Below are 16,056 nucleotides of genomic sequence, written 5' to 3' on the forward strand. Positions count from 1 at the left end.
GAGTGTCCAAGGAAACTTCAGCTTTGGTAAGAATGCATGGATCTTTAATGTCTAGAATACATTTTGGAAACCTGATCCAATTCTTTTCTAAATCTTTTGGGGTAAAATTATATCCCAAAATATATTAGTCATAATTAATTATTTTTTCTTGGCTACTAGAAGCAATGATATCATCCTTGGTCCCCCCAAATTCAGTGAAATACGTTGAGTATCAAAATGCAATAGATCACGTGAGCTTGGGTGACTTTGTGCAAAAGAGTTATTCTTATAAATGAGACCCTTTAAAGGCTTAATACAGATTCCAAATCTCTTCTGCCTGAGGGCTAGATCTGTCTCAGAATCCAAAATTTTTCAAAATTTTAAAGACAAAGTAGAGTTTACCACCCAGTAATAAAACAAATTAATATTTTTGTAGCAAAATATATGCATAGTTACACTAAATAAAGAGCCTTACATCTATTTAGGACATTGAATTTGTGCCTAATTTATGATGGTATTTTCAGTTTCAGAGCTCTTGTGATTTTGGAATTGTGGATAAGAGATTGTGGACTCATATCATGAACCATCAAGACTTTGCTCTCCTCATATGTACAGATACTTCACATTTTGGAGGTTAATCATTTTTCTTGGTCATTTTGACTTATTCTTTTTATCCTTAGATTCTAATCCTTTATTTACAAATGAATATATCTCTAAATTTTTGTTTGTCAGAAGATGATGCTCTCAGGGAATGAATGTCAGCTGCTATGAGGATAACAGATGATAGGCCATCACTGATTTTTCTATATAAGAAAAGGCCAAAACAATATTCTGGTAAAAAGTGTGCTTTGGGATTTTCCTTCTAAGTTCTGGTACTAATTACTGTTGGATTCGGTGAGTATCTACAGGAGTGATGGTGCTTTTTTGTACATGTTATTTATTAAACAATTTATTTTAAAAAAATCATAAGAAAGTAGAAAGCAACCTCCATTAGCCATGTGGTATTTTGAAAGTTCTAGAAATCAATCTATATAAAAAACTATTTGCAATAATATCAGAAGGCTACAAAATAATGGCAGACCAGGACAGTAGGCAGCAGGTAGAAGATTCAGCCCTGAGAATAACAGTTTAATAGTCCTTAAGAAGATCTTGATATAGACGTGGAACACTAGCATGGAGATTTCGTGAAGGCAATTCTGGGTGATTGGTGGGTGACAATTTTCAGATGAATAAATATAGAATTTTAAAAGAACTCAACAAGAATACATGATCTTAGAATAACACCTGGCCTTACTTCCTTATTTGGTATAAAGCAGTTTCTTTGTTCCAACTAAAGCCAGCATACATGATTTGCAACAGCAGTTAACTTGCTATAGACATTTCTGTCCTAAAACATACTAAAAAACAAATTTTTCTAAGAGCCTCATGGAATCCTCCTGATAATCACTTGTATTATTCTCAATTTATAATAGCTCAGTTTTAGAGGTTACAACTCCAGAAAAGTTACAGAGTATTGTAAAGACTATGAACCCTTAGAGGGTCTCTTGAAGATTGTTTTGAAATTGATTGTCTCATTTTGTATTGTCAGTTTTAGAATATAGGAAATTGCCAAATAGGCTATAGGCTCAGCTGATTCTGTCTGCCTTATCTATGGCCTCTGTTTCCCAATTGACAACATCTGCACAGAGGCAGACCTCATAAAAAGTCTTCTTTTGAGTAGAAGCTGAGAGAGGAACATGTTTCTATAGAACCCTGGCTTCCTCCTGCCCCTTCTCAATGAAGCCTCCACCTGAGAACACTGAAATGAGCAGAGAGGTGTGCCTAACATCTTCAGACAGAAGACCAAAAGCATCTTCCCATAGGAAATAAAAAGTTATTAATAATCACTATCTTTTAAATAGTACAATTATCGCCCTATTTTAGGTACACTGTTGTTTAAAAGGCTCTTGGGAATTTTTTCTCTGGATATTAACCATTTATAACATCTTTTCATGTGGAATTCTCCTGAGTTCTAACTAATCAATCTAAAAACTACTTTTTTTTCTTAGTTAAAAAAAAAATTCAGATTGAAGTCTGCTCATTGAAAGCATTTTGCACAGAATTTGAGATCTCTCAGTAAAATAAATACATCTCAAACGAATCCCCTTGAAAATGTTTATATTTCTAAGATAATTAAAATGCTTTTACAAAATCCAAAAAGTTTCATAAAAGCATTTGACTCTGAATTAAATATTTTACTTCCCTAAACTCTGTCCAGGTCAAACTCTGTCCTCGTTCACAAATGTATCCACAAACATACAATAAAGGTCGTCACATCAATTTTTCCAAACCCAGTAAAATGTCCAAATGTCCCTTAAGGAAAAATCCAAGTCATTCTTGCTTGGTAGAGGTGCCTCTCCAAAGTCCCTCTTCCAAACTTGAAGAAATACTTGCAACTCTAAGGAAGATAGCCTGCTTTTTTAATCCTTTATGGGTCCAGCTATCTCTGAGGCCTTCATTTCAGAGTAGTCTGAGTCTAAAGCAGTTTCATGTACAGATAAGTTTTCTTGCTCAACGGCACAAGAAGTTGGTGACATCATTGCAAAGACAGCAGAAGAGCCAGGCGTGGGTCTTCTCTCTGACTTGGTAGCTGAGTGGTTGCCATACTTAGATGTCACTTGACCAATCTTTCCAGCCCCTCTCCATTTCTTGAGAGCCTCAGTCCTCTCCTCTGGAGTCAGCCTGTCCAAGTGCTTAGCCCTCAAAATTGGAGACGGAAACAAGGATCCCTGAAGAACTCGGTATATAAACCTAGGTTACAAAAAGCACCACAGAATTACATTCACTTCAAATGCATCATGGGATACAAACAATACTCACCAATTAGGAAAAGGAAAAGAGTCTGGTGGCCATTTGCCTCCTTGAGGTAAAGGGAGAGAATAATGAACTATAAGATGAAGATAACAATATTAATTAAATTGCTGTAAAGCACTTAGAAAACAGTGAGTGCCCTGTAAATGCTTGTTAAATAAATAAAAAAATAAATAAAATCTGTAAAAGTAGAGATACCAATAGTGCTACGTTGTAGGCTTAATGCAGGGTTAAATGAGATAATACACACAAAGCAGGTAGAGTGTCGGCACACAGTAAGTGTTCAAAAAATGCTAGCTATTAGTTTCCTATGGCTACTGTGACAAATTGTCACAAATGTGCCCCTTTCAGTCCAAGCTGGTAGTGTTTATGCTGCTATAGCATTTTCAGAAACCTTGTGGGTCTCCAATGTATGTCATGAGGATTTATGCCATTAGATAAGAGGGTCCTCCACAGATTTTTCCTGTACAATCCTGTGTCCTTTCCTGGTAGCTGCTGAGGTGGTTGAGGGGTCCATGGGTCACACATCCAATCCCTGCAACACTAGCAAAATGTTTTCCAGCCTCACTCTTGGCCTTCTCTCTAAGCATACACCCAAGAATCGATCTCCTAATTTTAGCAACTTTTGAAATCTAGATAGGCTGAGAACTTCCGAAATCTAGTTCCTTTGGGCTTAATAGTTCTTTTGGTTCTTTTTCTCTCACATTTTATTACAAGCAGCAAGAGGAAACCAGGCCAAATCTTCAACACTTTGCTTAGAAATCTCAGCTAAATATCCAGGTTCATCTTTACAAATTCTGCTTTCCACCTAAGAGTAGAACATAATTCAGCTAGTTTTCTGCCACTATATTGCAAAGATCGCCTTTCCTCAAATTTCCAATAACGTGTTCCTCATTTCCTTCTGAGTCCTCACCAGCAATGCCTTTAATGTTCATATTTCTAGCAACATCCTGTTTATGACGACATATATATTTTCTAAGATGATATGGCTTTCTCTACCCATGCTTCTCACTTTCTTCTGAATCTTCACCAGCAGGAACTTTAATGTCCTTATTTCTACCCACAATCTGTTTAAAGAAGTCTAGTATTTTTCTCTTATTTGCCTCCAAATTCTCCCAGCCTCTGTTCACTAACCAATTTTAAAGCCACTTCCACATTTTTAGGTGTTCGTTACAGTGGCGCCCATCTTCATGGTCTCGAAGTCTGTATTTGTTTCCTATGGCTGCTTTAACAAATTACCACAAACTTGGTGGCTCAGAACAACAAAAATTTCTCTCACAGTTCTATCAGTTTCACTGAGCCAAACAGAGGTGTTAAAAAGGCCATGCTCCCTCTGGAGGTTCTAGGGTGGAATCCATTCCTTGCCTCTTCCAGCTTCCGGTGGCTGCCAGCATTCCTTGGCTTGTGGCCGAGGAATCTTTGCTGCCATGGTCAAAGTACTTTCTCCTCTTCTGTCTGTGTCAAATCTCCCTCTGCCTCTGTGATAAGGATAATTGTGATTGCATTCAAAGCTCCACCCAGATAATCCAAGATAATCTCCCCATCTCAAGATCCTTAACTTAACTATATCTGCAAAGTCCTTTTTTGCTACACAAAGTGACATTCATAGGTTCCAGGGAGTAGGACATGGATATCTTCTAGGGGGTTATTTTTCAGCCTAGCAAAACAATATTAGATAGACTTGTACTGTTAATGCTCTTGAAGGAATTTTTTAAGACTACAACTTTAAAGTAATTCTTTCTTCATAAATTCTACAAATTCGTCTCGTCCACTTTTAATCTGAAAACTGGTAATAAACAGTGAGCACTACAGAAGCAGCTCAGTTTAGTTGTGATATTGTTAAGTATACATCTACCACTACCGCAGGATGACTTGGGTGGGTTTTTCCTATGCATTTCTAGAAGGGATGCCCATGAGCCACAAAGGGTTTGTGTCCATTGTACTTTATGATAGTGTTTCAGATTGGAGTTGGCAATTTTTTTTTCAATGGGCCAGATAGTAATATTTCAGAATTTGCAAGCCCGACAGTCTCCGTTGGAATTATTCAACTCTGCTGTTGCAGCGCAGAAGCAGCCATAGGCTACACATAAATTAATGAGTATGGCTATGTTCCAGTCAAACTTTATTTACAAAAATAGGCAGCAAGCCAGATTTGGCCGGTGAACCACAGTTTGTTAATATGTTACAGAATAATATGTTAGAGAATAATATGAAATTACAATTTTGACTCTCACATTTAAAAAGGTAGAAAAACTATTTGCTGTAGTGGTTTCAGCTAAACAGATATAAAACTATAAAAAGGAAGAGCTCTAACAGAGTTCAAAGATTTATAGATTAAAAACCCATGCATACTTAGCCATTTCCATCCCATACCATATTAGAAATCAAGTTAAACTAAAATGGGAAAGGTTATTGAAGTCAGATAAGGGAGGGAAGTTATAAAGTTTTCAGTGTTTACAGATTACAGTAGAGACTGCTACTTGTCCCTCAGTACTCAGTCTCCTTCTTCCTGTTAGAAACCCCCAGAGTCTACATACCTAGGCTCTGGTTAATGGGACATGAGCAACGATGGGTGCAACTTCTGGGTCATGCCATTACCAAAGAAAACAGGGGGAAAGCTGCTCGCCCTTCATTTTCTTTCTCCCTCCTGAGGGAAGGGACAGGGAGGTGCTGATGGTTAGTCATCTTCAACCATGCAGATGAGGGCAACACCCTTGGGAGATGGCAGAACAAAAAGATAGAAGGAAGTATCTAGGTCCTTGGATAACCTTCTGAAGCAAAACTGCCCTATCCCTGTGGGACTGTCAACCAGATTAGAATTTTCCATCAGAGAGAAATAAGTCTTCCAGTTTGCTTAAGCTACTACCGTTCTCTGGTAAAACTGTTAAAACCAATTTTTTACTGAGGACATAGGCTGACTTCTCCAACACTAAACAGGGTGGTCTGCCATCAATTCTTAGTGGTTGCTTGAAGAATTCTAAGCCTATGATTTCACCTACTCTCTTGAAGATAAAACAAATACCATACCTGGGCAGAAGAGCGACAAAGGTTGTAAGGACACAAACTAAGTAGAACATTGGATCCAGCATGTGCTTCTGCATAATCCAGTAGGGGTTGGAGGGTGGGTTGCAAGTTACACACATGGCTCCAAAAGCCAAGGCAAAGAAAAAATAAGACAAGATGCTACCAACGATGACCAGCATGTGGATCCAGGTCTGCAAGACAAGAAGAGCAGGGAACATAAACACTCTTTCTCTCTGATGGGGCTTTGCAGCCTGGCAAAATTACTCTTGAAGAGACAACACATCTAAGCAGTGGGTGAATGGTGTAACAAATGTTAGTGAACAAAACACAAAATACTGGGGAGATAAGACAAGAGCATGTTTTGGCAAGAGCTCATATCACTGCTGAAATTCGGTAAAACTAAGTCAAATGCCATAAAGTAATTCTGATGACTACTTTATTTTGTATTGTCCATGTACCATAAGGTGTTTGGATTCTTTCCATTTTTTTTCATAGAGTCACTCACTGGTCCGTTTCTTCATTAAGGTGATACTTCAATCCAGTGATCCTCAAACTTTACCCCATCTACATAGGAGCTAGACATTGCTGTTGCTCACCAATATTCTCATTTTCTTCCTCTAATAAGCACTCGGGAAGACTGCACTTCCTCACCCCCTTGAAATTAAGCATGGCCACAGGTCTTGCTTGGACCAATGAAATGTAAATGGAAGGGATATGCAGAACTTTCAGGTTAGAAGCCTGGAAGAGCTGGTGTGCAATTTACCATGCTGTCTCCTTTCCTTTCATCTTGACCAAGAAGTTCCTCTTGGGGACAATTCCAGATGGCACAGTTGCGAGACACAGCCTGGGTTGCTGAGCCACCCCTCAGAGGACAACTGCTCTAAAGCTGTTTGGAACCTTAGCTAACTTTAGATGAGTAAGAAATAAATCGCTGTGTGTCACACCATAGCCTAGACATCTTCACATCCATGATAGCTTGCAATATTATTTTTCTTAATATTTTTCTTTAAACTGACTCCCTATTTAATTAACTTTATTTAGGGAAAAAAAGCAGATTACTACCTTAAATGTAACATCAGCATTACCTGTCATCATAGTGCTGAGTCTGGAATCTGATCTATCTTTGTTACAAAGGGAAATTAGCAAGAATTATTGTGATAAACATACTAGCCACTGGGGCCGGCCCCGTGGCCGAGTGGTTAAGTTCGCAGGCTCCGCTTCAGCAGACCAGGGTTTCCCGGGTTCAGATCCTGGGTGTGGACATGGCACCGCTCATCAAGCCATGCTGAGGCAGCATCCCATATGCCACAACTAGAAGGACCCACAACTAAAAATATTTAACTATGTACCGGGGGGCTTTGGGGAGAAAAAGGAAAAATAAAATCTTAAAAAAAAAAAAAAATGCCCCAAGCAGACTTCCTCTTTGACATACTCCAAAGTGTGAAAAGAGAATCACCCTCACATTCTGCAGCATCCAGTGTTCTCTAGGGCAGTGCACGGTGCCATCTAAAATCACAGTGTACACCATGGTGGTATCTGTGACGCTTTGGGGGAAGCACTGCCTTTATTAGTCTTTTTTATTATTTAGGGCTATACTTTTCAAACAAGATCCAATTTTCTCCTTTTTCCTTTTAAGCTTGCAAAGTATTTCCCCATGATAGACATCTTCACAAAAGTCACAAATACTGCTCTTTTTTTGGAAAATGTACAAACTGCTCAGAAAATGTTGGCTAAATCTTTAATATCATCATGTCTCTAAAACAATGATTTCTTTGTTTTTTCCTTTGTTTCTCCAATGTCCTTCCTTTCTATTGAGCCCTACTACCCTAATTTTTTTCTCTTAAAATGTGCTTTTGGCAAGTGAGATAGTGACTTGATGGAGTGGACACATTTAAATGAATTGATAAAGGAAGTTAAAGTTGAGGGACACTGGGTCAAACCCGACAGGGAGGTGGGAGGTGGCAATGAGATGGTGAGCAAGAGCATGAAGGGAAACTGATTCACGTACTCAGAATGGCTGACCTATTGAACAAGGGACCGTCAGAGGCCGTAAACTCTAGCCTCCCCAGGCATGAGAAACAATTCTTTAATGATGCGTCCTTTATACAGTCACTGTTTTTCCTGGCACTTAGCTTTTACTCCCCTTCTTCTTGGTGAGGACACTCAGCATTATGCATAGTCTTGGCAAAATATTCCTCCTCTAGCCAAAACCTATGGCTGGCGCTCAGGAAATAGAATTCTGTCACCAGGTACTAAACTTGGAGCCCAATGAGGCAAGAGAAGAAAACGACTGGAGCCAAAGCAGAGCAGAGTACCGTCCTGACAAGCCTGTTCATTAGTTTCTGTTCCCTGGATCTCCAGAGCCACTCTGGTTCCTCGGGATGGTTTTGTTTTGTTTTGTTTTCCCGTGGTTCTTCAAGATATTTTAAATTACTTTTCTATTTATTAGGTTCAGGTTAACCAGAACAGATTGCTGTTGCTTATAACCAGTGAACTCAACCTGGCACACTTTATGCATTAGATCCTTCAGAACACTAATAAATGTCAGAACTCATGACATTTGCTTAGGCAGTAATCACAGGTACCTCCACAATTGCTGAAAATTAAATAGATATTAAAATAGATAGATTTAGTTCTAGAATTCCCTTTATTTTACCCAACTGGTATTTTCTCAGGATATTAACCTTTTACTATACTTTAGGCTTGTAAGGATTGGTTGTAGCAGGTTATATGCAAAGTGAATGATGCCAAAAATACTCAGGATTATTATAAATTATTCTTCAGAAATTATTATAAATAATCTTATAATATAATCTCATATAATGTATTATAAACTATAACGCCATTCAGTTATTTCCTGTTTGAAATGCATTTGCTTCCAGGATAGTAAATATACCTCAAAACTGGTTAGTCATTTAATCATTCATTTATCCATTCAAATGTTTTTTGAGCACCTACTGTGTGCTAGTCTTGTCCTAGATACTGGCATACAGTGGGGAACAAAGGAAACATGCATCTTGCCCTCAAAGAGGTTATAGCCTAATGAGGAAGATAAACATGAATCAGATAATCACAAAATTAAATTAATAATTATAAATTATTACTAGAGCCATGAATAAAAACAAGAAGATGGTATGAGAAAATGGATAGTGAGGGAGAGGCTCTTAGAGGAAGTAGCATTTGTGCTGAGGCCTAAAATAACATTTGAGCTTGGTAAAGTGCAGGGATCCAAGAGGGAAATAGGAATACTCCCATCCAAAGATGTGGCAAATGCTAAGGCCCTGAGGTGGTAACCATGTCAATGCATCTGAGAAACTGAAAGAGGGACAGTGTGGCTCCAGCCCATGAATAAGTGGAGATGAGATTGCAGAGAGAAGTGGGGGCATCATTGCATGAGGTCTTCGCGTTATCTTAGGGCTTTTAGATATTATTCCAAGTACAATAGGAAACCCTTGAAGAATTTTACCTAAAGGAGAGCAAAAAGATATGATTTTTGTTTCAAAACGATGATTCTGGTTGTTATATGGAGAAAGGCTGGAAGAGTCAAGAGTAGAGGTAGGAAGACTCAGGAGGCTGCAGCAATTGTCCAGGAAGAGAGGACAGTGGCTTAGACTACAGCAGAGACAATGACAATGGAAATGAGTGAGCAGCATAAATAATCACAGTGGTAGTTTATTCTCCAGAGATGGGTGGGATGTTCTGCATCTGCAAAGGGAGGTTGACAATAACGCTCTCATTATCTGAACCCTACACATTAGGTTTGATGCAGAGAGATACCTTGCAATCATTTTGATGAAAAGACAGCTTTATCAAGTCAGCAACTAAGTTAAAAACACCTAGATTTAAATGAATGGTAGACATTCTGGAGAGAGAAAAAGATAGTTTTTGTATTATAAGAAAGGCACAAAACCATCACTTACTAAAGTACAGTGTACCAAGATTATGGCAGAACATCTCTTTTTATTTTAGTTGAAAGGCATCAGCTTGGTCTTGAAGAATGCTGGTCATAGGATAGTAATTGTTTTTCCAGCCTGACTCATACCTCCATGAACCATTCACCATAGATACCACCAAGGTGACCAGGCAGGTATTTTCCACTTTTCCTGACTGCAAATCAACCTCAACATAATGGCACTCAACAATCAGAAGCCATGAACCACCCTCCTTACATGGAGTCATTACTCTTCTCATTTCCACTTGTCTTCTAGGCATGAAGGGCTTAGCAGGGTTACTGCCAATAGAAGACATTTCCCCAAGCATAGTTTCAGGCTACTTTAGAGGCAGGAAAACCACTCACCAGACTCTTGCTTTCAATCACCAGATGGAGGAGAATGATGAACAGAGCAGCTGTGTTCAGGGGGTTTCCAAATGTAAAGATGTCAATGTCTGAGCCCTTGTAGGTCTACAAAGAGAGGACAACAGTAGGTGACTTTGGAGACCTGTGCATACTCAGTGGTAGGAGTAACATCACTTTATTCTGTAGCGCAAATGAGGACTGAGTTCCTTCTACAATGTTCACAATAACTGGTCATTTAGGATAAACTTGAACATTTCCAGAAAAGAGAGGCTGACTCTCTCTCCCAACAGGCCATCTAATCTTTGAACTTATCAGTTGGAATTCCTCTTTATTCTGAATCATAATTTATCTTCCTGGAACCTTTTACTCATACTTCTGGCTCTTTAAGTTATAGGGAAATATCAAATATGTTCCCCTTAACAGAGCTGCAAACCTCAGGCTATCCTGAGTCTATGTCTCTGCGAAGTAAACATGCCCTCCTCTGTCCTATGTGTATGCCTTCAAGTAGCTCAAATGACACAATTTTCTGATCTTTCACAATTCTAGTCATTCTCTTCTGAATACACTTCACATTGCCTTACCTATATTCCTCTTGAAATGCAGTATACCCAGAAATCCTAGCTGGGCTAATTCTAGTCATTTTATTTGAATAAAGAAGAAAATGGTTAACTTAGAGACTATCACTGTTTTCATTTTTAATACTATACTTTTATTAACACTCAGATCAAGCTAGTGTTTTCTTCCAGGGGAGGGTATGTGTGGATGGGTAGCTAGATCATGCTGCTCTGTGCTTGGTGTTGGCTTCAATTTTTAAATTAATTTTGAGACATTCTTTGCTTAGTCACTTTTCCTCTATTCTTTACCTGTAAAACAAGGTTTTTAATTTTGGGGAGACTACTTATAAGAGCTGTCATCCTGGTAGAATTAGCCCAGCACTCATTAATAATAACCTTCGTATTCTGACTTTGCCTCTCTGATTTTGATTCATCTAATTATATGGCTGGACTTTCAATTTTATTCAAGCATTGATGAAAATTATCAAGCAGTACAAGACTAAAAAGAGACTCAAGAGGAGTCAACGAGACACTTCTCTCCAAATTTATTCCATGACCTAACATATTTGGGGGAGTGTTTATAATTTAGGCAGCTAAATAATCAACTAGGTTATATGAGCAATCTACTCTAATATACCCATTCTATATGCTGATACAGGCGACAAAGTACGAAGAAGCATCATTGACTCATTAATAACAAATACTTTGAGTGAAAGGACTCACATAGTAAGGCACAAAGAAGCAGACCAGGCTTTGATAAAAGGCATCCAACAAGGTGATCCAGAAGGTGAGGGGTAAGTATGCCTGAAAATCAAACAGATATTGGGGAGGCAGATTTATAAGGGTCAAAGTAAAGTCAAGGAACAACACAAGTCAGTACTTATTTTTGCTTCCCTAAGAGAAAACCCTATCCCTTCATTCTCTCACTCACAAAACAGGCAGGATTTGTAAATCATAGTGGAAGAATGAGGGGTGAGAGTTGAATGAGATGCATTCACAGGTGAAAAAAAATCCTGAAGGAACTTTTCTTCAGCTTGTGTTGCTTTAATCACTGATCGATCTTAAATCTACCTGACATAGGGGCAGTAGTACTACCTTTCCATTTTTGTTTCAAAAACTTCTCCACACCCATCCACTTTTCTCTATCTCCACTGCTCCCTTCATTCCAATTCACCATCAACTCTCTCTGTGAATGACTGGATAGCCACCTAACTGGCCTTTTTGCTTCCTCTCCTACCTCTAATCCAATCTTCCCATAGGAGCCAGATGGTTTTTTTGTTTTTGTTTTGCTGAGGAAGATTTGCCATGAGCTAACATCCGTGGCCAATCTTCCTCTTTTTGCTCGAGGAAGATTAGCCCTGAGCTAACATCTGTGCCAATCTTCCTCTATTTTGTATGTGGGTTGCTGCCACAGCACAGCTGACGAGTGGTGTAGGTCTGTGCTCAGGATCCAAATCTGTGAACCCGAGCTGCCGAAGCAGAATGCGATGAACTCAACCACTATGCCATGGGGCTGGCCCCTAGCCAGATGGTTTTTAAAAGACTGTAAGTCAGATCATGCCATCTTCCAAATTAATCAAACTGACCTCCTCCAATGACTTCCCATTGCATTTCCAATACCTCCTAAGTTCCTTCCCACGCCTATAAGGTCCTGCATGTCTGCCCACTGGAGCCCCTGCTCTCCAGGATCACCATTCTTACCCTCGTTCACTATGCTCCTGCCACAGGGACCGTTGTTCTATTCCTCAAACATGCCAAATCCTTCCTTTCCTCAGGGCTTTATTTGCACTATTCTCTCTGCCAGGAATTCTTTGCGCTGGACTTCTCACATGGCCAGTTGCTCATTATTTATATCCTGGCTCAAATATCACTTCCTCATAGAGGCGCCCCCAGGCCAGAATAAAAACTATGTCCACCGGATCACTTACTACCATGGCATCTTTTAGAAGTCTCTCATGATCAGAAATAATCTTCTTTGTTTATCTAATGATTTTCTGCTTCTCTCAAGAGGATGCAAGTTTCATAGTGTAGGAATTTGATTCTTTTATTCAAATGATTAAAACAGTGCCTGGTACATAGCAGGTACTCAACAAACAGTTGTTGGACTAATAAACTATTCTTATATAACTTTTCATGTGCTAAACTGCTTCCTGCTAAAAATTTGCAGAAAGAGAAAGATCAAGTAGAGATACTACTCAAGTGATTGAAAACAGGTTTTCAAATAAGAGTCAACTCTGATTGAATGGTAATTTGTGTTCAGAAGGATTCTGAGGCTGCATTCAGACCCAGAAGGAAGGTTGGAGTGCTACAGTTTATTAGTGATGTCAGCCATGAACAAAAATGGCAACATATCATATCCCTGAGCTATTTTTCTCTTTTCTTAACGTGTTCTTAGTCTTATTTCCTTCCAAATGCAAAAAGAGACTGAAATTTCCTTGAAAATGTCTAGTTCTCTCCAAAAGAACAAAGCTTTATAAATATACAAATTCTTCATATACATTCTTCCATTCTTCAAAAGACTACACTTGGAATTTTTACATCTATCCTTTTTTTATCTCTTTGTCCTCTGGAAAATCAAAGCAACGAAGAGTCCTTATTTCTAATCTACTTTTCCCTATATCTCCTTTTACTATTTCCTCAGTGGAAATGATGGAATATTCTACCGCCTTTCTTCATCCAAGCGTACATAAAATCTAAGCAGAAGCACATTCAAATGGGGGAAGAGAATGTGACAGTAAAGGGACAACCAAAATGCCACTGGACAAGAAAGAGCAATTTGGGGATAAGTTAAAATACAACTTTACGCTTCTGGGGGAATAGAGGTTGCTCAGAAGACCTGGAGCAAAAAGGTAAAAAGTACAATTTATCCACAGTCACGTGAGCAAGGGAAGTAGAGAAGGGACAAAGGACAAGATAAATGAGAAGCTGGAGGTATTAACGCATGGGATCTGGAAATCGAAAGGGAAAATCTGGACATGGAGTCAAAGCCAGAAAATACTGTGTGGGTGATGAGAGATGGGTAATAGATGATTGTCTCTTGGAAGGGAAGCCTCTGACTGCAGCCTTCCAGACCCATCTCCTTTCAAGGAGAGAGATTCTATAACCCTGGAGAATATATTTTATGACACGGAAGACAGGAAATGGCCAAAGCATAAAACAGAATTTGTTTGGAGGCCAAGTTCAAAGAAAGGACAACTCTTCTCAAAGGTAAAGTCAATGAAATCAGTTACCTTTTATCAATAGCCACATGCTGGGAATCTGCCTGCTATTACCGTGCATTATAAAACTGGCCAGCTCAATAGAACAACGTGTGCAAAGGACTGCTAGCAGGGTTTCACAACAGGAAACAATGACCTCAACTCTTCCAAGAGTAAGGACTGATTATAATGTTCAGTCTGTACAAATGGGCTTTTAAAATACTAGCTATAAAAAACTTTGATGGTCCCCCTCACCACTCTTTCCCCAGTGAACCTGAAATTTAACGTAGGCCTGGGGTGCAGGACAACCCTCATTAATATCAACCATACATTCCTGCATCCTGGCCTTGAACTTTCAGTTAGAGTGCACTCCGTTAGGAAAACCCTATGTAATTCCTCGATCTGAATGGACTGGATGATATTAAAGGATTTGAAGGATTTCTTCTTCCCTGAAAGCAGAATACGACATCTCTGTGTTGGCTGCCCCAGGTAGCCTAAGGACATTCAACTAGTCTTCAGTCTGGAAAGGCAGTTCAAGTCAGAATAAAGTTAGACTGATGAGAAGAAACGTAGCATTTTAAATGCAGGACTTACTCAAATTTACGGTTATTCAGAGTTGGGGGTGGGGGGCAGGTAAAAATAACAATATTGAGAGCTTAATATGGCTGGAACTTTTTTTTTTCTCTTTTTTTTGAGGAAGATTAGCCCTGAGCTAACTACTACCAATCCTCCTCTTTTTACTGAGGAAGACTGGCTGTGAGCTAACATCCATGCCCATCTTCCTTTATACGTGGGACGCCTACCACAGCATGGCTTTTGCCAAGTGGCACCATGTCCGCACCCGGGATGCGAACCGGCGAACCCCGGGATGCCGAGAAGCAGAACGTGTGAATGTAACCACTGCGCCACTGGGCCGGCCCCTGATGGCTGGAACTTTTACATGTATTATCTTACCAAAATGTCACAACATCTCCAAACTTTAAAGAAACTGAAGTACAGGCAAGTTAAATAACTTATCAAGGTCACACACCACAGAACCAGAATTTAAACTCAGGCTAACATAACCCATTCTTTCTAATATGTGTCAATCCGGGTCAGTGACTTTAGAATAGCCAGTGAAGCCAAAACACAGATTTCTTATGGTGGGTCTCATTTTTGTCTGTCCAGTCCTATAGGAAACCCTTCTTCCCAATCTTCTCTGTGTGCTTCAGCTCTGTCCTCAGGAATGACATATGTCCTAGGGCTGGTCAGGGAGAAAACGATCTTTCTAGCTACAGTGATAAACACAGAGAAAGGCATGTGACTCAAACTAGGAAGTGAGTCATAACCAGGACATTTACAGTTGCTTTAAGAATAACAGTGTTCTGTCACCACTACTCTCGGATTTGGCAGCTATGTGAAATAATTTTCTCTTTTTCATTAAGCCAATTTCAGCCTGTTTTCTGTCACTTGCAATTGAAAGAGTCCTGACTAAGACAGCCCTGTTCTCAAGACTAGCATATCTGACTCTTCAACTTTGTCCACTTATAGGTGTCATAGGCTCCTGGTCCAACTCAGTCCCTGTGATCCAGACAATGAGCTTGTGAGAGCACTCTGAATCTCTGGCCATTAAATACCAAGGGCTGGGGGGCCGAAGGGTTAAAGATAGCATCACTATTCTTTCTGGGGCAGAGCTTAATGGGAGGCAGCATGGGCTCGGTTCAACTGCTCCTCCCACGAGCTCTGTGACACGAGCACATCATGTCTCTCCCTGTGCCTGGCTTTCCTCATCCACAAAGCGTGGATGATGTAGCACCTATCTTGCAGGGTCATTTTGAGGATTAGATTTAGGGATGCTAAGTACTCAGAATAGCGCCTGGCATACAGGAGGCATTACATATATGTTCATAAGAGCTATTTTAATGTTGGTTATTATTTATTTTGTGGAAGATGAATTAGAAAGAAAAGAGTTTTGAGACAGCTAGCCCAATTAATCAGCTACTACAATACTGCAGGTAAGAGACAATGAGAGTAGTGACAGAAGGATGGAAAGGGGGTGATCGATATAAGCGATGTATCAGAAGTAGCCTGTTGGAATAAGATTGATTAAGTGGAGGTGGGGCACAGTTTTAGGGAGAGGGAGCCATTAAGATCATTCCACTGTTCTGATTGACAA

At 39.5% G+C, this 16,056-nt stretch overlaps 1 protein-coding gene across 1 annotated transcript in view; it reads right to left on the reverse strand.

Moving 5' to 3' along the window:
* Positions 1 to 912: 912 nt before the first annotated feature.
* The window catches only part of LOC124232946 (phospholipid-transporting ATPase VD-like), a 109,784-nt gene continuing 94,640 nt past the window's right edge, over positions 913 to 16,056 (reverse strand). The window contains exons 20-23 of the mRNA XM_046649903.1: positions 11,428 to 11,508; positions 10,151 to 10,255; positions 5,857 to 6,044; positions 913 to 2,769 (exon numbers count right to left, since the gene is read on the reverse strand). Coding sequence (XP_046505859.1) covers positions 2,439 to 2,769; positions 5,857 to 6,044; positions 10,151 to 10,255; positions 11,428 to 11,508 — 705 coding nt within the window. The 3' untranslated portion in view covers positions 913 to 2,438. The remainder of the gene's footprint in view (positions 2,770 to 5,856; positions 6,045 to 10,150; positions 10,256 to 11,427; positions 11,509 to 16,056) is intronic.

Source organism: Equus quagga, unplaced genomic scaffold (genome assembly GCF_021613505.1).
Source record: "Equus quagga isolate Etosha38 unplaced genomic scaffold, UCLA_HA_Equagga_1.0 146_RagTag, whole genome shotgun sequence".
Classification (NCBI taxonomy): domain Eukaryota; kingdom Metazoa; phylum Chordata; class Mammalia; order Perissodactyla; family Equidae; genus Equus; species Equus quagga.